Source organism: Nematostella vectensis, chromosome 12 (assembly GCF_932526225.1).
Source record: "Nematostella vectensis chromosome 12, jaNemVect1.1, whole genome shotgun sequence".
NCBI classification, from domain to species: Eukaryota; Metazoa; Cnidaria; class Anthozoa; order Actiniaria; family Edwardsiidae; genus Nematostella; species Nematostella vectensis.
The window spans coordinates 8,538,071-8,561,048 of record NC_064045.1 but is presented as its reverse complement, the minus strand read 5'-3'; the positions used below and the strand labels follow the sequence as shown (position 1 = coordinate 8,561,048).

At 41.4% G+C, this 22,978-nt stretch overlaps 3 protein-coding genes across 4 annotated transcripts; 1 reads left to right on the top strand and 2 right to left on the bottom strand.

Moving 5' to 3' along the window:
- Positions 1–2,127: 2,127 nt before the first annotated feature.
- LOC5511703 lies at positions 2,128–5,098 on the bottom strand. The gene has a single exon (XM_001632030.3). The coding sequence runs from the start codon at positions 4,533–4,535 to the stop codon at positions 3,750–3,752; it is 786 nt and encodes a 261-aa protein (XP_001632080.2). The 5' UTR covers positions 4,536–5,098; the 3' UTR covers positions 2,128–3,749.
- Positions 5,099–7,356: 2,258 nt separating this feature from the next.
- LOC5511699 lies at positions 7,357–13,763 on the bottom strand. The gene is made up of 4 exons (XM_032381062.2): positions 12,994–13,763; positions 11,018–11,141; positions 9,972–10,263; positions 7,357–8,897 (listed from the first exon to the last, which is right to left on the bottom strand). The coding sequence occupies exons 1-4, from the start codon at positions 13,188–13,190 to the stop codon at positions 7,891–7,893; spliced, it is 1,620 nt and encodes a 539-aa protein (XP_032236953.2). The 5' UTR covers positions 13,191–13,763; the 3' UTR covers positions 7,357–7,890.
- Positions 13,764–17,162: 3,399 nt separating this feature from the next.
- On the top strand, positions 17,163–21,973 carry LOC5511704 (serine/arginine-rich splicing factor 2). 2 transcript variants are annotated; one of them, XR_004295937.2, is made up of 3 exons: positions 17,163–17,650; positions 18,167–18,569; positions 19,246–21,973. XR_004295937.2 is itself a non-coding variant. In XM_001632069.3 (2 exons), exons 1-2 carry the CDS (start codon positions 17,181–17,183, stop codon positions 18,423–18,425), a joined length of 729 nt encoding a protein of 242 aa, XP_001632119.3. In that variant the 5' UTR covers positions 17,163–17,180; the 3' UTR covers positions 18,426–19,242. The 2 variants fall into 2 exon arrangements, 1 of the variants encoding a protein (XP_001632119.3); XM_001632069.3 differs by lacking the exon at positions 19,246–21,973 and having other exon boundaries at positions 18,167–19,242.
- The last annotated feature ends 1,005 nt before the right edge of the window (positions 21,974–22,978 follow it).

Here is a 22,978-nt window from a genome sequence, read left to right as displayed (position 1 = left end):
GCACAGTATTACCCGTGCAGTTCGGCAACCATGGACAGCTGTTTCGTCCTTATTAGGACTCGTCAGCATGGCATAGCCGGTTTGCCTCAGTTAAACTTCATCGGCAAAAAAAACTGCAGGGCGACTTCGACTAGAAGAAGTGCTTTAAACCACAGCTTAGATCCATGTGGGATCTAGAACTGCGACCGGGCTAGCGTGATGCCAATTGTGCGGATCACGCATGCGACCTTTGCTAGTCTAAAACTCCGTCGGATAGCCAAACTATCCTTGCCAGTATGTATACATAAATGTGGACTTTAAAAGCACACTAGCATACACACATTGGCACCAGTCGGGCCAAGACTGAACACGCCACAGAAAGCCCGAAACCGAAAAAAGCTTTTTTCCCAAATCACTCGAGTGCAAGAAAATGGTGCATAAAAAATGGCGAATCGTTCAAATTTATGGAACATTTATTAAATTTGGCACGGTGATAGAGAAACTCACACTGAGCAATTCTTGATTTGGGCCCACCCCCCAAAATGTATTACAGTTTTATAGAGATGGAATTAATTTCCCTTAAAACCTGAATAACACCAATACTTTTCATGTTACGGTCACAAAACTTAACCCAGTGATGGATTTTAACATAAACTACAGTTTAACGAAAAAATAAACCACGCTCCCTTGATACTTACAGTTTTAGGGATGGAATAAATTATTTCTTTAATCAGCATTAAACCCAATACCATTTATTGTACAACTTTCAAACTTCACATAATTGTAGTACTCTTTACAAAGTTTCATTCAAGATATGGACCTACGCCCAGATGTGAGTACTTACAGTTATACTAGAGATGAGAGGCAAATTGCTTATATAGAGATCCTTTACAATACCATTTGAGAGCTAAGATTCCATATACTAACTCATAATGGTATATTGCAAGATATTCCCAACCGTATAGCCACGCCCCTATTGTATCTACAGTTATAATAGAGATTTCACGAAGGAGGTATATCGCTTATATAGAGTACCTTTCAATACGAACTTACAATTATACTAGAGACAGCATATGCGTAATATATACAATACATATAGCACGCTAATAATGATCAATGTGCTATCAGTGCTATCGACAATGAGATAATTGTTATCATTGGCTGTTAATTGGAATAATTGCGACGTTGAAGAAATGGCAAGGGAGGTGTTGAGAGAGTAATCGGACCACTGCATATTCAAAATGGAGCTCTATCAACCTGCAAGTCATAACGGTAGGAAGAGCCACTCCCAGTACAAATCAAATGCAGGAAAAAGGCATAACTTCATTGTAAAAAGTTGAAATACCAAGCATGCATGCTGTATGTGCTAGTTGTAAAAAGAATCAGGCCTTTTTCGAAATCAAAAACGTCTTTTTCTTCGTACGTAGGACGTATTTGTTTCAAGACATTGAGTAGGAACGTGCATCATCGATTTTTTTTGTTCAATGAACAATTAATTCAGAACTGCATTTGATATTGTCTTCACTCAGAACTTTTATTCATGTGACCAGACCTCGTTCTTTCGTGGAAAAGGTAAAACGAGTGCGTGGAATGTCTGGTTTCCAGAGGTCTCATCGGCTTTGACTTCCTTATCGGACCTTCCAAACAAGGTAACAGTTCTGGCAAGCATCGGCACCCTTGAACGCTTTGTTGTCCTCCTCTACTCCAAGATGAGCCAGATCTCCTCGGTGAACGACGTCCGGATGGAGATGGTTGCGAGGAAATCCCGCCTATTTCGCGGTTGGAAATCCCGCCTACATTCGCCGCCCTTCTACAGCACTGAAAGAGAGCGGCATACCAGGCTGGCTATTGCCGGGCGCAGTCTCTCCTGGTGCAGCCTGTTATGCCCTCTCCATCCCCGACAAGGGCACCTGGCGTCCTCTTAGGAGCCTGCTCTCTCCAATGTCAACCTGTATCAAGCTGGTAAAGTGAGGCTGCCAGCCCGATACAGGCTGCAAAAGGAGATGCAGGTGCATCAAGATGGGGCTTAAATGCACTGCTCTGTGCAGGTGCGGTGGGGACTGTGAGTGGCAATGAAACAGAGACAGGTAAGAATTGAAACTAAAAAAACTAAATGGCTCACTGAAACGTTTTTTTTTTTTGTTTTTATCAACAGTGCTTGTCCGATGGACACGGGAACAGATGTTGAGCATGTGGGTTGATAAACCCACATGCTTATGGGGCCCCACCCCAGTAAAGTATTCTTCAGTATATTGCCTATTTTTCGTTTTTTATTAGTGTCGCGGCGTTCTTAATGATTATCTTAAATGCAACAGTCTCTATTAATTTCAGCTTCCTAGCTTTTTTAAAAAAAGGTCAATTTGTTTCATCTCATCTAGAACTGTTAATGCCATATGGGCAATTCCCTGCACGTTTTTTGTATTTTGATAGACCAAACATTTGTGAAACAGTGTTAGTATGTGCAATTGTCACGTGCAGTTCGAATGGAAGGACTTTTTTTCTTTAAACTCCATCTGTACCATCTCTAGAAGGGCTCTAAGTACTATAAGGGCATGGTTATACATTTAACTATATCCTGCAATATACCAATATCGGCGAGTATATTGATTTTTAGCTTGAAATGCGTATTGGAAGGCACTTTGTAAAAGCGACAATATACCTTCATTCCCGTCATCTCTAGTGTAACTGTAAATACCATAGGGGCGTTGTAATGCAATTGATTATATCCGGTAATATACCAATATAAGTAAGCATGTGGATTTGTAGCTCATAGCTCGTATTGAAAGGCAAACTATATATGCGAGTACCTTTTGCGTGCCATCTATAGTATAATTGTAAGTACAATAGGGGCGTGGCTATACGGTTGGAAATATCTTGCAATATACCATTATAAGTTAGTATATGGATTCTTAGCTCTCAGTTTGTATTGAAAGGCACTCTAAGCAATATGCCTCTTTCGTATCATCTTTAGTATAACTGTAAGTACTCACATCTGGGCGTGGGTCCATATCTCGAATAAAGTTTTGTAACGAGTATTACAATTATGTGGAATTTGAAAATTGTACAATAAATAGTATTGGTTTTAATGCTGATTAAAGGAAATAATTTATTCCACCCCTAAAACTGTAATTATCAAGGGGGTGTGGTTTATTTTTTTATTAAACTGTAGCATGTGTTAATATGCATCACTGGAATAAGTTTCGTGACCATAGCATGAAAAGTACTGGTTTTATTGAGGAAGTAAGGGAAATTGATTCCACCTCTATTAAACTGTAAGTATACATTTTTGGGGGTGGGTCCATATCCAGAATTGCTCAGTGCGAGATTCTCTATCATTGTGCCAAATTTAAAAAATGTTCCACAAATTTGAACGATGCTGCACCATTTTCTTCCACTAAGACGCCTGTGGTGCAGGATTATGCTAGACTTCTTGTATTCTTGATCACTGATTGCTCGGCGAAGACCATTTAGTCTTATCACAGGGAACTATGAGACATTGATCTCACTGACATTCCCCATCAAAATATCCGTTTAGAGAACCTGCATTTTTCATGGGTAACTTTACTAAACATGTCAAATGAATTTGCATTTTGTTGTTGTTTCGTGGATTCGCGTGATAGTGGTGATACGACTTCCCTTTTGCAAACCTTTGCCACTTTCCTTTCCTCTTAATATCAAGAATCTCGTACTCTAAGCGCCCCCTTTTTCGTTCTTGAGGAACCAGCGCTCTCTTTCTTCGATTGCGTAAAAAGAACTGCGGTTATGACATTTTAAATTGTGTTTGTGCGGTATTTGACGACTTTCCTATTACGTGGAACCCTGAGATAGCGACAAAACTTGATCTCCTCGTATTTAATGTCTTGACCAGTCGCCTTTTTCACAAAACTATCGTCTCTCTCAAATGTTTGTGGCTGAACAGGCCTGGCGCCTATTGTGTACACTCTTGGTAACCTTAGCAACGCCAAAGGTGGCAATTTGATTGGCAGCTCATCGCCTTCTTGTAGACTCAAGTGGCTTTTGGTATCCTCTTGAATTACCGCCATTTCAGGCAATGTGTTATCGGTCGTAGAGCGTTTCCGAATGTTTAAGACTTGACTTATGAATGAGTCTTTATTATTTTGCAACTCAAATAAAATAAGACTCGACATTCGACGTGACATTCTTTTGTGCTCTGAGTTGCTAGTGGTTCGTGTTAGATCTGGCGGAACGGGATGGTTTGGCGTTGAGTTCTTGACTGGTTCTCCATGCTTCCTAGCGCTGCTGGTCCTTCTGAACCTCGCATCCTCTAGAACTGGTAGACTGACTTGCTCGTCTTCGTGCAAACGGCCGGTGGTCACCCGTATTTGCTTACTGTAGTTCATCCATTCCGCTCTATCAACATCAAGTCGGCTTTCCTTGCGTGCCTTTTCCCGCTCTATCGCAGCTCTTGTACGGTCCCAGTCGCTTGCCAAACTGTTATTCTGAACAGACACACGCCTGTTCAAGTGCCTTGTGAAAACTGCTGGCGTTCTTGCCAGTTCTTGCTCCGGCTTCGACATTGTTAAAATCTCGCACATGGACCATTCCTCGGTTGATCAGTTATCAACAAGTCTAAAATTGCAGCGTAAATGGCGGATATGTAGACTCCTTTCAAGCAGTGATTATATACTAGGACTCCTTTTGTGTATTGCTTTTTAAAGGGTGGTATGATGTGATAATAGGTAGTTAACTGGTGAAACAAGGCTTTCCTAAGAAATGTCTAATCACGTGCCATCCAGGAACTGTCATAACACGCCGGTGTTGATAGCCAATCATCACCTGTTACAAAAGGGTGTAAACTCCATCATAAACCACTAACAAAACTAACAAATTAGAGACTCGGTAATCAAAAGGTTTTCTTTTGCGAAGTTCTTAAAGTACTAAAAGCGCTCACCCTTTGGTAACGCTCGGGCGAGCATGGCTCCGGAAGCGAAATTATTCCAGTAAGGCCTAGTTTAGACGCCGTTCTCTTTACGTGCGGTTCCATGCATGGAAATGAAGATAATCAATCGACTTCGTCCAGTCAGCGTAAACAAAATGAGCAGTCTTATACGTCTTATACAATGTTAAGAACATTTTCAGCCTTGAAAGGCTCCACAAATAAGAACGGCCCACCAACTGAAAAATAGACTGAAAAATAGAACAAAAAAGTGTACTTTACTACTAACGGTTTCGAAAAAGCCCTCTTTTTTATACTGACTACAGTACAGCTTCCGACGCGCGCACGAATATCCAATCAGAAAGCAGTAGAATCAAAAAGCCCAAACTGTCGCGATCTCGTTCCAAAACAATGAATACAATACACCAAAAACTTTTGGTGTATTGCAATCAGAAAGCAGCAAATAGAAGCCAGTGAAGTGCAACCCAAATGTCCCACAAAAGTCCCATAAAATTGTACAACATGTCGGATGAGGTCAGTGAGTCCTGCCCGGAGGTATTTTAAATACAGATGTTTATAGGGGTTTTCCTGCGACTTGGAAATTAAACCACAGTAACCTAACATGATGGAAACTTGTCTTGTTGTCCAAGCTTGGTGAAAATCTTGTGAGAATGAAGCATAGAAATAGATAACTACGAGTTTGGTTGTTGAATGGAAACGGCACGAATCCAGCTTAAAATACGAAAAATTGGAAATGATCAGGTAAAGCGGTACTCTCTACGGTAGGTACTAAGTGTTTATGTGTTTTCAAAGCTATTTTTTGTCACCTTGCAGTGATTTAAGTGCGGGGGAAATCAGAAGAGAAAGACGAATTCGCTGTTTACGACCGACTTCTAACTACAAGTTTTATCGGCAAACGTCAAGATTTACAGTACAAATACAAACGAAAGTCTCATTTCTATATGTAATTGAAGTAACCTAGGTATAATATCAAACACAAGCTTAATGGTAGGACTTACACTTACACTTTCTACGCTGACCGGAAAATGCTTATTTGCTTGTCCAGATTCGCAGAAAAATATCTCAAACCAATCTTTTTCGGCGTCGATTGCCGACTTTTGTGGGACATTTGTGAGACCACATGGCTGTTATTGCACCATCTCTATCCTGATTGGCTATTCGTGCGCGCGTGATTGACATGCCGGATCTATGAATTGGCCAGCGCTATACTGTTATATGGCTGTATTAATATGCATGCAATCAACTCTTAGTTTGTCAGCGGTTTCCACCATTGTAACTCGTTCACGATCTGGCGGCCATCATGGCCGCCATCTTTCAGTAATTCATGTGATGAACCAACGCTTAAGCCCTGTGCAAACTGCGCGAGCATTGCTTGCGAGACGCTGGTGAAACGTTGGCCCAGCAATGTTGGCTCACCGTTGAACACCGTGTTGGGAGATGCTGGCTGGTGCTGGCAAGTCTTGACAACATTTTTATTGAGTTCAAACTTTAAGCCCTGTGCAAACTGCGCCAGAACCTGCCAGCATTTCTGGCCCAGCATTGCTGGCGGAGTGCTAAGCCGGAGTTAGGCCGATGTGCAAACTGCCCCAACACATGGCCAGCATGTTGGTAATAAGTTCACGCGTGACTGGCGTTTGATGCATGACAGGACCAAAGACAACACAAGACTCCATCATTTTATTACTTGTGTTTTCAAAAGGCAAACCAAGATCCCGCTGGATTTCCGGTTAAATTCGGGTCTGTTTGTCCCCTGATGATGTAGTGGTCGTCATTTTTACGACTACGAGTTAAAAGAGGACGATAAAAAACAATGATTTTAATCTAATAATTAAAAAGAAGCACGTGGGATTGTGTCCTGCATGATACATTTTAGTCATACATCGGCCAAAAATTTGCGATGTTTTCTTTAATTATAGATACAATAATGTTTATTCTTTTTGAAATGGCAGCATTATTCGGACACGAGCCATTTTTTTCTATGAAAACGATGCAAATTAGCCCAGCATTGCTGGGTCCGTGTGCAAACTGCGCCAGCAAAGCTGTGATATGCTCCATGACCACCAGACAAAGAAGATGCTGGCGAATTGCTGGCTGCCAGCACCAGCAAGCACAGCCAGCACCTCCCAACACGGTGTTTAAACTGTGCCAATATTGCTGGGCAAACGGTCTTAAGCCCCATGCAAACTGCGCCAGCACCTGCCAGCATTGCTGGCAAATTCTTGCTCGACTGACCACAAGACAAAAGAAATGTCAGAAAGTCCATTTCCCATTTTGACATTTCCTTTGTCCAATAGTCAGTCAAGCGGGAATTCGCCAGCAATGCTGGCAGGTGCTGGCGCAGTTTGCACAGGGCTTTACTGCTCGAATTTTAGTCTTTATAGAAACACGAAAATTACGGGGGAAATGTGATTCCTACTTTACACCCAGTGGTGAACTAAACCATCAGACGCAACAAGTTCTTTGTAAGTTCACTACTTGTGTTGGCATCCTTGTCCAAACTTACATTTCTTTAACAAATTCTAGATGCTCTCGTCAAGAAAAAATGCCACAAAACTAAAATACAGACAAAAATGCTCAACAATCACAAACACAAAAAACAGCCATTTTATAAGTGAGGACTCAGTATTCTTCTTCAAAATGGCTTCTGTGCAAAAAAAAAACCCGGAAACAACAATCTCCTCCCCCTGAGCAGCTTCACTAATCGCTCTGTGAAACTGAATTATAAAAAAACTTTTTATCCATTTTCTAGATATTTCTAAATATCTACATCTCTACATACTTTATTATTATCTCGTGTCTCCATGTGTGTCCCACATATTCGTCTTGTCATTTCAATATTTCGTGTTTCTGTGTGTTTTCTATGTATACGACTTTCTCTACCATATCTACACTTTCGCCTGTTCATATTACTTCTCGTATTTATTACGTACACCTCGTGTCTCTTTCGTGCTATAAATACTATATATTAAATAGTATATCTCGGTTTTTTCGTTTTAAAATCTCGTGTCTTTTTCTAGTGCTTTGTTGTTTGTAAACGCTCGTGAATAAAACAAGGGTCCCTGTATGTTGGCATTTGTTTTTGTCCAGCGCACACTCAAGCGGTCATACCGTGAGCGCATGCGCCTTGAATTCCGATCACCGGATGAGCTCGCCTCAGTCTCTTCGTGCACCACGGCTATTTGCACGTTGTTAAGCCTAGACGTGGCGTCCACGTGATTTTCTGGCGAGAAATCGTTATCCTTGTGGTCCCAACACACACAATGCATGACGCATAGCTTGTACACCTGTAAGGTCAAGAGTAACGCATTCTTCACGGTCAGAAACACGATCATGTAGCCGAACGCGCTGTATTTTGCGATCATGAACAGTCGAAATGTCAAAAAGGGCCCGTCCTGCATGAAAAGGGCCATGACGGTCCCAATAAGGTCCATTGTGACCCGGTGCTTCGGGGCCGTCTCCTCTGTACCTGCCTCATCATCAATGTCCAGGGACATCGCCCGTCCGTGAGCCCTCGATCTTCTTGGATTCCCTTTCAGAAATCCGCCAACGTCTGACTCAGAATTCCTGCTAATACTGGTCAAGTCACGTGACGTACGTCGTGGGATTTGATTGGTTTTCAAGCTGCCGACATCAACTGACATCCTCGGTTTCACGCCACGTGGTTCCACATCCGGGAACCTGATTCTGTCCGTTGCTAGGGACATCCTGTGGCTTTGGTTTCGTGCCCTCTCACTTGTTGCTGGAAGATAGGCCAAGACATCTCCCGTCTCTAGGTCCTCAGTGTAGAGCTGTGAAGGCCTCCGTTGGTTGGGAGCTATGATTGACAGCTTGCGGTCACTAAGGGGGGCTTGTTTGATTGATAGATCGACCGAGACCCTTGACGTCTTACGACCGTGGCGTTGAATATAATTCGGAACGGACAGTTTTCTAGGCGTCTGAAATGGCGGAACGGCTAGTGGTTGGCCTAAAGACGGTGAAGAATTATTCGCTTCCTCGCTCCCTGGAACAACAAAGAAAATACAAATAAATAGACGTCTGCATTTGAGGGAAATAGGGGTTGCCTCTGGCACTAAGGAGAGAGGGAAATAGGGGTTGCCTCTGGCACTAAGGAGAGAGGGAAATAGGGGTTGCTTCTGGCACTAAGGAGAGAGGGAAATAGGGGTTGCCTCTGGCACTAAGGAGAGAGGGAAATAAGGGTTGCCTCTGGCACTAAGGAGAGAGGGAAATAGGGGTTGCCTCTGGCACTAAGGAGAGAGGGAAATAGGGGTTGCCTCTGGCACTAAGGAGAGAGGGAAATAGGGATTGCCTCTGGCACTAAGGAGAGAGGGAAATAGGGGTTGCTTCTGGCACTAAGGAGAGAGGGAAATAGGGGTTGCCTCTGGCACTAAGGAGAGAGGGAAATAAGGGTTGCCTCTGGCACTAAGGAGAGAGGGAAATAGGGGTTGCCTCTGGCACTAAGGAGAGAGGGAAATAGGGGTTGCCTCTGGCACTAAGGAGAGAGGGAAATAGGGATTGCCTCTGGCACTAAGGAGAGAGGGAAATAGGGGTTGCCTCTGGCACTAAGGAGAGAGGGAAATAGGGGTTGCCTCTGGCACTAAGGAGAGAGGGAAATAGGGGTTGCCTCTGGCACTAAGGAGAGAGGGAAATAGGGGTTGCCTCTGGCACTAAGGAGAGAGGGGAAAGGATAGCCTCTGGCACTAAGGAGAGAGGGGAAAGGATAGCCTCTGGCACTAAGGGGAGAGGGGAAAGGATAGCCTCTGGCACAAGAGGGGGATGGGGGAGCGGGGAGTGTCTATGACACCATGGGGAGAGGGATCTGGCACCAAAGGGTGGGGAAGAGAAGAGCCCTGGTACAGGGGATGGGAGAGGGAGTGCCTATGACACCATGGGATAAGGGAGGGGAGAGCCTCTGGTACTTAGGGGAGGGGATAGGGAAAAGCCTCTGGAAAGGGCAGGGGGAGGGGAGTTCTCTGGCACCCATTGGTGGGGAGAAAAGAGGGGAGGGCCTTTGGCACTAAGGGGAGGGGAGAGCCTCTGACACACAGGGGAGGGGAAAGTATGAATTGTTACAAACCTAATTTAGCTGTAGCATTCACAGGAAACTGCATAAGACTGATAGTCCATAGGCACAAGATTGCAAGCGTCACATCATGTGATTGCTGAGCTTCTTTTAACTTTAGAATGTCAAAGAACTCGATGATGTCGGCACTCATGGCCAGATTGACCAATAGCAGCTGGCTTAGTGACTCGCGAGTCAGCGATCCCTTTGGGAGCAGCCAGCGGCCAAGTATCATCATTAGTAAGGTGGTCTGCTCGATGAGGTCGGTCAAGACTTCCCCATCCACGCCAGGTAATATGCTTGACACCTGCAATTACATGACAGACCACATGAGAATCACATGGAAATTTAAGAAAACGTTGTCGTCTTGGGGTCTGGTACCGAGGAATCTTAGGGTTTTTTTCAGAGTTTTTCCATTGACTAAAGATGGTCACTGTCACTGTTTTTCCCTTCTGATTACATGCGGTACGGCAACCTTAAAAATGACAAGAATCATGCCGTTTTTCCAAATAAAGAATATATTAGTTTCCTTATATGGAAGTTACCGCGTTTGGCAAAAACGACAGTTTTTGGCTTTATTTTCTTGATATATGAAAGGTCACGTGGAAATCACATGACAGGTCACATTGGAATCACATGACAAGTCCCATGAAAATCACATGACAGGTCACATGGGAGTCACATGACTGGTCACATGGGAATCACATGGCAGGTCACATGAAAGTCACATGACCGATCAGATGACAGGTCACATGGGGATTACATGACAGGTCACCTGATGTAGCCCTGCTACGTGTTGTACTACTTGTCCGTGTACCCGGAAGCCTTTGTTGCCTTTACCTTTGTAGCCTGTGCTTCACTTCCCCTTCTAAGGTGGCCTGTCTTATATCATCTTTTCAAAGGGTAGCCTTTCCTGGGTAGCCTGTGCTAGATGTCACCTTACCTAGGACAGCCTGTGTTACATATTTCCTCTCCCTAGGGTAGCCTGTGTTGTATTTCTTCCTACTTGGATAGCCTATGTTAGATGTCCCTTGGGTAGCCTGTGTCCCACATTCCCTTACCTGAGTAGGCGGTGTCGCTGTGCCGTTCCCCACATTTGCAGAACGCACAGGAAGCAGATGAAGCTCGATTATCCAAGCGCACGGGATGATGGCAATAAGGTAGCACAGGATGCTAGGTGACACCCTACAACAACAATTTATAACACAGGATGATAGGTGAAACCCTACAACAACAGTACTTAAAACAGGGTGCTAGGTGACACCCTAAAACAACATTACATAGGACAGGATGCTAGGCGACACCCTACAACAATAGTACATAGGACAGGATGCTAGTAGACACCCTGTAACAACAGAGTATAGGACAGGAATACAGAATGACACCCTACAACAACAGTTCATAGCACAGAATGCTAGCTGACACCTTACAACAACATTACATAGCACAGAATGCTAGGCAACACCCAACAACAACAATACATAGTACCGGATGCTAGGCGACACCCTACGACATTAATACATAGTACAGGATGCTAGGCGACACCCTACAATACCAAAACGTTAGGATTACGTTTAATTAACTGCTGATCAAATACGGTTGTATAGAAGTATATTATAGGATTATCTGATATTCCGCTAAAACGCACCCCGGAAAAATAGCCATTTCATTATTGCCGTAATTTACTTGGAAAATGTTTCATGCGGTGTCTAACTGAGAAGAGCTATGTGATTTTCTTTATAACTGTCATAACATCCGACATTATGAAACAAATGTTTTAACTATTTCACCGCATGTTCTTTTTACAGAAAATTTTTATTATGGCATAATCTTCTTTAGAAGGTTAAAATTCATATTATTCTATTGTAAATGTGAGTTTGTTGATAGAGAGCTAAGACTTTAGTCCTTGCGGTGAAACGATATAAATCTGCAATCAAAACGAAAATTTCATTTTAGAAGGAAACAATGGCTTGTTTGCTTTTTACGAACATGTAATAAGAAAACATGAAATCCCGTCTAAACTCATCCCATCTGACACTCGTAATCATTTTTCATTTCCGTTTTTTGCTAATATAATTTGGATTTCTCCCCAAATCCACTACCAAGGTGATAAAAATGTCTGCCCCAACGCAAATGTGATAAGTACAGAGTGAGATTAATGTAAATATTCTTGAAATACTACCAATGTTAATTCCGTTATTGCTGCACGCTTAAAGTGGCCACCAACTTAATCTTGAAATCTTAAAAACTAAAGAACCCACCGCTTGAAACCGGGGTCATAATTTGATGATATTTTAAAAAGTACGGAATGTCGACTTTTTTTTCTTACGCTGACTGTGATATTGCTTGCGATTGTAGTTTGGTATCGCAGAACGTTTTAATGTCAAAAACCTTCTGCACTACGTACTTTGATCATCAAGTATCAATCTTTTCACTATCATGATATTCATGTAATTACACCCGCAGATCTTCAGATACGTTTAAAGATGCGGAAAACATCTGAATGCCATTCGGTGTGATTTCTTTTATATGAAACTATAGTATAGGATATCGTCTGAATAAATACCCCTTATTTTCTCTAATTAAAATCTTCTATACCAAATCCCATTGCCAATAACAATCATGAACTTCAAAGACTACAAGATATTTCTATTGATTCAGACGACCTCGATGTATGGGCCTTTGGGGATTGACCGCTCTTCAAAGAAATCCCATTCACAACTGAATTCATTTTCTAATGTAATTGTAGCTTTGTGTATAGAAAACAGACTTATAAAACATCTGCTCCTTTCATACAATTCCGAGAAAAAAACATGTAATAATCTAGAGCTATCAAGAATTCTAAAGGCTAATTTAGACAGGACGATTTAGTCGTATGCTACCTGCCTTACGACATGTCTTAGCTCTGAACTACACACCACGACTTTCGTAGTCGAGAATCGTAGCGAGTTTGTAGGCTGATTTGCACGAGTCGAGTTGTAGAGGTGTCACGGGCAAGTCGCATACAACTAAATCGTGCTGTCTAAACCATTCTTACCATTTGTACTCGTCGCCGTGCCTATAGAACAAACACACTAACGTCTCTACGAAAAGCCCAACGAGAATCCAGGATAAATGCCACAAACTTTCTTGTTTCGTTACCAAAGTCACCCAAAAGATCGCCACCATAGCATGAGAAGCAAAAATCAGTCTTGTTAGAATCGCCTTAAAAACAGTCGAAAACACAAACACCATCTTCGCTGTTTGAAATGCCAGGGGCTTTGTCCGCTTCCTTTAGCTCGTAAGTAAGAGCTATAATTGATCCAAGTAGATCCCTTTAAAAACAGTTATTGCTTGGTTCGCTCAGCGGCCGATATCTGCCACATCCCCTTTAATTACTTGAAGCAAATCAAGTGTGGTTCTAATACTCCTCTTTCGCACACGGATTTACTTCCCAGTCCAATTGAACATTTGCCTTCTCGTATAACAGATTTCTCACAGATTCTAAGAAAAACTCAACGTTCGTAAAAAAAAGGAAACTGTTCCATAAAACTTCGTAGTAATTGAAAATTCAATTATCTTAGTTTTTTTTTTCCGTGGGAACCACTAAAGATAACCCCGCCGTGCTGGCTTACAACATTCTGTATGCTTCTTTTACTTGTATACCGAAATGACTCTGTTTACATAGTGTCATTTCTGCCAATACCAAATTGCTTCGATAACAATAGATAATTATAGGTATTCCAAGCTTCATTTTTTTTTTCCAGAGAAATTTCCCGGATCTAATTTGGTGACAAAACAATGGCACTGTATCCTCGGGGACATGCATCGGTAAAAACTGATGCCCAGTTACATTTCTTACATAATTTTTGTCTTTATTATGTGTTCCCCCTTGCCAATAACAAGTCTAGTATTGCCAATAACAACTTTATTACAAATACTAATTAAAGGATATTCAAGTTACCCAAAAGCAAACGTAATCTAAAATTACTCCAAATGAAATCCCCTTGCCATTTAGCGCCGAATAAATTTAGGTCCTTTCTAGAAATAACGCAAATACAATTTCTTAATTTTTTCTCGGTTTGTCAACATAACGACTTTTCACAATAGGAATCCTGAGATAATTGCAGCAAAGTGACGGAACTAAAGGTCTGAGAAGGGCATGCAGGTTATAAGCCCACGTAGTCAAAAAGCCAGCAGCAGAGTCAAGGCATAGAGCGTGCGGTATGCAAGCATCATGACACTACCCGTAGTGACACATTAGTACAATATCTACTAAATGGGGAAATGTAATGGGCACGAAATCGCGTAATAACGTATTTAGACGGCGGCTCCATTGATGGCCCCACATAAATGGAGGAAGGTCGCTAAAATCAGAAAGAGTCGATCTAGTCTGCAAACAAAAATGAGTTTCAATTTGACATCTCATATCTTGGCTCATTTAGCACCTGTTTGCTTAGGGTTTCTATTAGCAGTGATATCTAATGGCTTTCGTGTTGACCTTAAAATATAAACGGAAAGGGAAAGAAATGTAGTGTCAATACATACGTCTTGACTGTTTCAAAATGTGTGAAAAGTGGGATTCGGCTGAACGACCCGTTGCTCGAAGATAAATAGAGACCACGACAAAGGGATAAGTGATATTCTCATTACTAAGCGAAAGAGTACCAAACACATTTTTGTCTCTTGGATAAGTAGTCATCCGGGAAAAGCATAGTCGATTCGAACAGTTGTGTCTGCCATTTTGGTTAAATCAGGAAATTAAAAAAAGAGCGAAAACAGAGTCGCTTATTACGCCAACCTTTACCTGATTAGCCTCCCAAAAGCAAGACTATGTCCGAAACGTTTCTTGCGACTAAGTTTCTGCTTTCCCTCTCCCCCTATTTTATTTCTTTTAATTAAGTAATCCTTCGACTAAGAACCAAAGCAAAGGCAATAGGACGGCAGCAACAGACACATCCAACCCAAAAGATTTCAATTATATTTGTCTTATACTATTTGCAAAATGCTTAAAATCAAACGCAGTGGGAAAAAGAAGCTGAAAGCAATTCTTTTCCTCTTTTACAAGAAAACATCAAAACAAATATTTTTCAGCCAGTAGGAGTGAGGGAGAGCGAAAACACTTTTAATCGCGAAAACGGAAGCATTCCTCGCATACATTTTACTTTTAATATAGGGTAGGATCCAGGATTTTCCGGGGCAGGGGTTGACTTGTGATTTTAGCTTTAAAAGGGATTTACTATGCGAATTTTCTGATGCTGTTCCATATTATTTATCCATTATGAATCAAAATCAAAATAAGCAGATACTTTGAGATTCTTCCGCCTTTACCCCGGCTTTTCCTTGGGGCGGTCATGTCATTCACAAATATATATGTCTTCTAAGCACGGGAATCTACGACGCCCCGAGAGTAAGATCAATCAGAAAATAATATATTGGCTTTGAACGTGTTTTAAAACAGACTGAAAAAAATAGCTTGATATAATGCATACAATAAAGGAACCACCATTTTGTGACGATCATAAGTGTACAAAAATTATTACACACATTTTCACATAATGTTCGAAAAAAGCTTTGTTTGTATACATCTATTATATCTATGTGTTTGTGGTTTGGAAAACTCGTTTTGCTGTCCTAAGATCCTCCTCGGATCCTTCTCGGATCGTGTTTTCCCGTTGAATATCCACGGCTGATTATTATCTGTAATGTGTTTAGCAGTAGTGATATGAAATCGTCTTCTGTGCGCGGATTGGTTCAGAAAAATAAAAAGGAAACTGGAGTTTTGCAAGCCATTTCAATGCTGTTATAAAGTTTGGATGTTTTATTAAGATATAAGTTCTTTTTCTGGTCATCACATTGATAGATCGAACTCATGGGATGCCGGTCTAAGGAATCCGAGGTTGGGGTAAGGACTGTGGGCTCTATTTCCAGCTGTCGCTGGAACGTATCGCGGGCTCACAAAAGCGTGCCCAGAAATCAAGCCTAATAGACTGAGTAAAAACCATGAAATATGAGCTTTTTACTTCCAGATCGTCGTTCAACTCATAATTTGTTCGCACAACTAGGAATGAAAAATTTGGCCTTATCAAAGGTTGGGAGTTAAAAGATAACGTTATCTTTTAGTAGGAGAGAAAAAATTGCGCCGCTGGGGGTCGGGCTACTAAAGTTTTAAAACCTTTAAAAGAAAAAGTCGACAACAACGCAGATTTATGTTTTTTAGAACGATATTTCGGCAGGCCAATACCTGCCTTCTCCAGGTTATAAATGAGTTACAATGGCATGTTATAGCTAGTATATGTACAAAGTTCATTGATGATTAACTAACAAAAGGTAAAAATAGTAATTGAGTGACAAAGTACAAAGTTCATTGATGATTAACTAACAAAAGGTAAAAATAGTAATTGAGTGACTTATGGAAGATGGTAAATAGGGTGGTGTGGATTACTAAGTAGCTAAACGGTTTCTTCACGCCGGTTGAGGCCACCGGGTTCAAAAGTGCCAGCGCGAGCTATCAGTGTGGCTTCTCTTGCTTTGCGGATGGAGTCGCGGTTATTTCTTATTTTTTCAATAGGTATGAGCTCTATGTCAGAAGCGGAGTGGTTAGGTTTTAGGAAGTGTTCAGCGGCGTGGGTTGGTATGGATCGAGATTGGGAGTCTACAGTTCTGCGGTGCTCATTAAAGCGTTCTTTTAATTTGCGTTTAGTTTCTCCAATATATTGAAGGTTACAGCGGTTACATTGAATCATATAAATCACGTTTTTAGTATTGCAGGTTATGTGGGAGGTTATAGGTCGTGTTTCACCTGTTGAGAAAAATGTGTAGCTTGTAAGGCCATCGGTTCTAATATAGGGGCAGGTTAGGCAGTTTTTTCCGCAACGGAGAGCACCGGGAGGTTGGTTGGTGGGAGAGCGGTCGGAAGGTAGCTTGGCTTTAACGAGGATGTCGCGGAGGTTAGTTCAATTTTTGTCATTTACCAGGCGGCGGCGGTTACATAGTGCGTCGTTTGAAAGGTCCGTAAGCATGTAGGGACAGAGCTTGCTAGAGGAGCGAAACCAAGGCGAATACAATCAGTTAAGGTAGGAATACGTGGTTCATTCAGCTCTTCCTTTATCAAGCTTTAGCGTCTTTAGACATCACTTTTTAGTAAAGTTGTCCTATAGCCCGTGTTTTCTCTCGTTCCAGGCCCTCACTGCCAAGAGAGTGAATTGAGGATATCAAGCCTTCAATACCTCATACCCCCCTCTTATGCCATGCGGTTTGGAAGGACGCCATTTTGAGCGCTGTTCGATTCTTAGCTTTTCTTTCTTTGAAAACCCTTTTCAGCCGAATTTCGCGATGTCTTTCGACAGCCAACGCGGTCCGCCTGAGATAGATGGCATGACAAGCCTTAAAGTCGATAATTTAACCTACAGAACAACCGTTGAAGATTTAAAGCAGGTTTTTAAGAAGTACGGCGATTTGGGCGACATCTACATTCCCCGCGATCGGAACACGCACGAGTCGAGAGGTTTTGCCTTCGTCAGGTTCTACGAAAAGCGGGATGCCGAAGACGCTATGGATTGCATGGACCGCCACTTGCTTGATGGCAGAGAAGTTCGTGTTCAGATGGCGAGATATGGTCGTCCCACGGATTCCTATCGGCCGAGGCGTTCTCGTGGTTATGGTGGAAGTTCTCGTTACAGATCGCGCTCAAGGTCTCGTTCTCCCCGCCGAAGGTAAAGACAGAAATACTAGTGTTTATTGTAACTGGTTGGGATTGCTTCTGTTTTGCGTCTAAGAGGCTATTTAGAGTGAACATCGAGCTGTTACATATTATGGAGCTCATATTATTCGATACAAAATAGATTACATTCGCCTTGCCTAGAACAGACTCGTGTCACAAGTAAAATACTTTTACCTTTCATTTTGGCAGATATGGTGATACAGAAGTTACCCAAATATAAGAACCTGGAACTTCAGAACCTGTTAGGCTAAAATTTGGTATCATAAACACCATTCAAATAAGAACCTTGCAGTAAATGTATAAGAAATTGTCGTAAAATGTTTAGGCTAACCTTGAAGGCAGGTTCTTATGTGTGAAACTACTGTACACTAAATACAGACAGCAAAAGCCCACTAGTAAACATATGAGATAGCCCCTTTAAACCAAATCTTAATAGCTGTTTTTGGCCATATGGTAAATCATAAATGATAATAAATGACACATTGTTTGTGCTACTGTCTCTACTTAGAAGAAGCAGGGGAGGTTATTCCCGATCACGCTCACGCTCTCCACGTCGCCGCAGAAGCCCTTCACATTCCCCAAAACGTCGATCAAGATCCCGTAGCCCTGTGCGACGTTCACGGTCTCGTTCAAGGAGTGGATCACGTCGCAAATCTCGTTCAAGATCTCGCTCACCGCACCGTTCTAGATCCCGATCCGGTTCACCGACACCTGCTGCCTACAGGGATGAGAGTGACCGCCCGGACTGTAACAATGCCGAAGACTAACTGTTTGATATTATGCGATGTGCATGTGTGAATTGAGTGCTTTCTTGCAGGTCCCACTAGCGGTGGATCCCTGAGTTGGGAGACCATTAGTGCTGATTTCTTGTAGCATTGGGGCTGGGAACAACTCACTCCTGTGTTTAATAGGTAGTGATATATTTTCATTTGTTTATAATTACAATTTTGTGTTACAATCTTTGTTTTGGGAAGACTTTAGTTCAAACACAGATACTTGATAACACTTTATTTTTATTTTTCCACTTGATTGATTTTTAAATGCTTTTTTTTCTGTATTACATTTCTGTTTAATAGACAATATGGGAAATAGTTCAGTGTAAATGTATAGCCTTACGTAGCATCCATGCAGAAGCTAGGCCATGCTTCCTTTTAAGATTTCTGTAAAGTAGTATTACCCTTGTGCATGTTGCACAGTTTCCAACTAGATGAACAGAGAAACACCTCCCTATAGCTTGCATAAAATTGCTGTTTTATCCATGCTCTAAGTCATCCTAAATATAGCCTTTAGTTTTGGGCATTGTTAATTTTTTGTCTTTTATTATATATCTACAGACAATAATTATCTGTATATTTATAATTTATCATTTGTTGTCTCTGTTCATCTAATTTCTTTGCTTTGTGCTGTAAATAAGCTCATATTATTAAGCTAAGATGCTGGATTAGTATAAAAGAAACCATTGTTATTGTATCTGGGTTGTTCGTATTTTGCCATGTATCCCTGGCTGAACAACCCAGCAGTAAGCCATACCAAAAAGAGTTTGATGTTTTTATTTCCTGTCATTAAATTTGTCATACTTTCCTATAGGCGCAGTATAGTTACATTGTGGGCTGTTTGTGCAGATGGCTCTGTTGCAGTCCTGGAGCTGTATTCCTGAAATGCTGTTGTCTGCTGCTGTCAATCAAATTTGGCTGCTACTGAGAAAATTTTGCAGATTCCTGATCAAGCTTTTTGGGTTTCTTGCTTACTCTGTCCTGAAATACTATATCTGTGACTGGGTTCCACCTATCATGGCCAGTTAACTCAGTCACAGTGTGTTTTGAAAGGATGGAGTAAGTTGTAAAATTATTTTTTTTAATCTAAGAAAAATAATTTCAGATGTTGGAAAAGACTAGATTGGCCTCTGAAAAAAAACATTTTTTATTTATAGCCAAGTGTGTTAATGTGCCAATCCAAATTCCTTGTCTTGTTTGGGAAAAGCCCCTGGACAATGACCATCTAAACCAATTAATAACTGTCATTTTTTCTGTGTCACATAACCATTTGACTGCACACAGCAAGGGGATTGATTGGTCATGGTGGTATGATCGACTATGTGCTATTTCCTTACGGGAAAGGGATTTGAATTCTTGGTGGTCGCGCAACAACAAATTTTGCTATTTGTTATTACCAGTGGATGCTAGATAGTTCTGCAGATACTCTGTCCTCTTGATTTGCATTTGAGTCATAGGGGGTTTGCACATGTCTTAGCTTTCAGCATTTTCAAAGATAGGGCTCAAATGAATAATATTTCATAAACTTTTTCCATTAATTTTCATTCATCAAACTGCTTTTTGTCTTATGTCTCCCAAACTAATGGAATTGCTTTTTGCCGTTTGTGCTTGGTGAGTGCCCATAGGTTGCATGATATGAAACAAGCCAATGAAAAGCTTCAGGGATTTTAATAATGGATTCAAGAAAGCAATTTTGCTACTGGTAATGGTTGACGAGAGCTTGACGATATTTAGTGGTGTCAGTTGCAACTATATTCCCACAACAAACCATTACTGAAATTTATGTTCCTTAGAGTTTGGACAAAATTCCACTAAATCAAATCACCACTGAAAACAACCTATGATGCAAAATCATCTACCATTTTGATATTTCCAATCAGTATTTTGCATTTTCTGCTTTTTGTTTGTCTCGAAGTAATCTGAATGAATAGGTAAAAGGCCTGAGTTATCCCTGCCACCATGCTGTCCATATGGTATGACATAAACCCGTAAACTGGGTTCTTTGAAGTTGCATGTCTACACTAAGATACAGACCAATGTCATGGAAGGTAAACCTTAAAAAATCTCAGAAGCTTTGGGAATCCAAGTTTCGCCTAGTTTTTTTCAAACCTAGTATGTATGTCTTCAAGGGTTGTGTTTTCTTGCTGGCCGGGTTTGCTGACAAGCATGGAGAAGGGGCTTGGAATTTGAGAAAAGCCTACTTTTTTTTTGCCACGATGGAAGAAAAAAACTATTTAACGTGGCTAGTACTCTGATTTTGCAAAGTGCAGCAAACTGCACATGTGGAACTGGTCTATTCAGTTGTTGGTGAAAATCTGGCATTTCAAAAGTGGTGTTGAATTTTTAGGCTAGGCCAGATGGTTCAGTAATCTGGTTTAGCTGTCGAGGCTGTAGGAGGAGCAAAGTGTGACAGTATTTTCTGGAAATTGGTGGTATTTGGAAAGAGAAGACTGCTAAAGCTTTTGCTAGTGTGAAAATCACTAGCATTGTTTGACCTAGCAATGTTGTGGTGTTTAGGTATCACATGAATGTGTCCAAAGAGGGGGGGTCCAAGGAATCTGGACCCACCCTGTGCATGACGAGATAAAAACATAATGTCATAAACTGTTGAATGGATAATGACTCTAGTTGTCTCCTTTGTAGTAATCGAGTTTCAGTGTAAATTTGGATAGAAAAGTCTGACTCTAGACTGCTTAGCGACTCTAAAGGTAAGGGGGTTCTCCCTCCCTTTCAAGCCGCTAAGCAGGCTTAGGGATCTATTGATCAGTGCATGGCTTAAAGCCTCATTGTCACCAGTTTACTTCTGGAGGTCCGACGGAAACCTCAACCGTTAAAAGACAGAAGAATCTATTAGAATCAGAGATATTTAACAGGCCATCCGCTCTAAATTATCGATCACATCCTCGAAGAAACTTCCAATAGACACATTGCTTTCAGTATTTTGAAATATTTTTCGCGTTTCCCGTTAAAAATCATCGGAGATTGTTACGTAATCGACCGGAAGTAAACTGGTGACAATGCGGCTTTAAATCTAGAATCCTCAAGTCCTAACCCTTCCGAGGTTATTGAATTCTGCACTCCACCCTGCATTCCTCTCTATCAGTACTCTGTTTGGTCTTCAGTAATTTTGTAAAACTTGCAAAGAATGTCTTAACAAAATAAAATCCTCCTGTTTACTTCATACCAGTACGTTTTCTAAAAAAAATATATATATATATATATATATTCGGAGGACCTAGTTTTTACATTGTGCAATATTTGCTCTGCCATGGTGGTTCTGTCTGGACACCATGTCTGGAGGTGCTGTGACGTAGTTCCCCTTCGTCTTGAGATGAAAAGTAGTGACGCCAGCACTATTGGTGTGTTTACTGCACTGGCTGATTCAGGATTATAGGTAAGTATTAACGGGGCTTAAGATGTCTCAAGGGTTTTCGCAATAGAAGCGAGCCTTTTTGACTGTTGGATAATTCCTGGGTTTCGCCATGTATGTAGCTAAATGGAAATGTATTTTTATACAGAACAATTAAAAATAATTTTGGTTATAATGCATCTGTCTTAATTTAACTAGCACTCTTCTAGGCCGATCACCATGTAAAGGCGTATGGTTTAGGCGTTAGTTTATTTTAATAGTCTCCTTATGTAAGGGTGCCCCAGCTCATTAGGTGTGCGCACAGCTCCATAACACCAGTTTACTTCCGGAGGGCCAATGGAAACCTCGAGAGAAAATAATCTATTAGAATCAAAGAAACCTCCAATAGATATTTCTTTACAATTTTGAAATATTTTTTCGTTACAAATCATCCGAGTTATGTTATGCTCTCTTGCTGAGGCTATTACGTGATTGTAAAGTGGTACTCAAATTGGATTTTTATTGAACCCTTCGGGACTACTGTAGGCATAGACTATTACAAGACCTAATAAGGGGGGGGGGGGGGGGGTGAATAGGTTCGCGGATTAGGCCCCGAAATGCTCACGGATTATAAGGATTTTGATGATTATTTCAGCGGATTTTTGAAATACGGCGGATCACGGATCTGTTGACAATTTGGGCGCGGATTTCGGATTTTGACTGCTTTGACGTAGAATTTCGAATTTTAAATGAATTTCAATCAATGCTATTCTTTATCTGTCAAACCATGCGGATCTAAAAATATCTGCTGATCCACGGATATCTGCTCCAAAAAATGTTGCGGACCGGTGGATTTACATAACCCTATTCACCCCCACCCCAAATAAGGTATTCAAGACCTTACAATGAACTCGAGGCCAATCTTAGAATTGCCAATATTAATTTGTCTACTTTAGGACCTAAAATCCTGCCATTTTGACTTATACAAAGCGAATTTTCGGTAAAAATATCCAGTTCGCAAGGGCGGCGGAAAGGGAGGGGCAGCGCCAGCCAACCCCCCCCCCCCCCCCCCCCCCCCACACACACTTTTCTGAGAGGATGCTTCTTTATATATAACGGGTTTCAAGCGGTATATATACAACCGACAACAAATTTGTTGAACAGTTTAAAATCCTCTTAGCTGCTATGGTTCAAAAAT

Coding starts and splice junctions, on each gene's coding strand:
- LOC5511703 (XM_001632030.3), bottom strand. CDS start 4,535: ATGTGCGAGATTTTAACAATGTCGAAGCCGGAGCAAGAACTGGCAAGA.
- LOC5511699 (XM_032381062.2), bottom strand. CDS start 13,190: ATGGTGTTTGTGTTTTCGACTGTTTTTAAGGCGATTCTAACAAGACTG. Junction 11,142..12,993: donor CACGGCGACGAGTACAAATG/GTAAGAATGGTT, acceptor TTGTTGTTGTAG/GGTGTCACCTAGCATCCTGT. Junction 8,898..9,971: donor GAATGCTACAGCTAAATTAG/GTTTGTAACAAT, acceptor TTGTTGTTCCAG/GGAGCGAGGAAGCGAATAAT.
- LOC5511704 (XM_001632069.3), top strand. CDS start 17,181: ATGCCATGCGGTTTGGAAGGACGCCATTTTGAGCGCTGTTCGATTCTT. Junction 17,651..18,166: donor TCTCGTTCTCCCCGCCGAAG/GTAAAGACAGAA, acceptor GTCTCTACTTAG/AAGAAGCAGGGGAGGTTATT.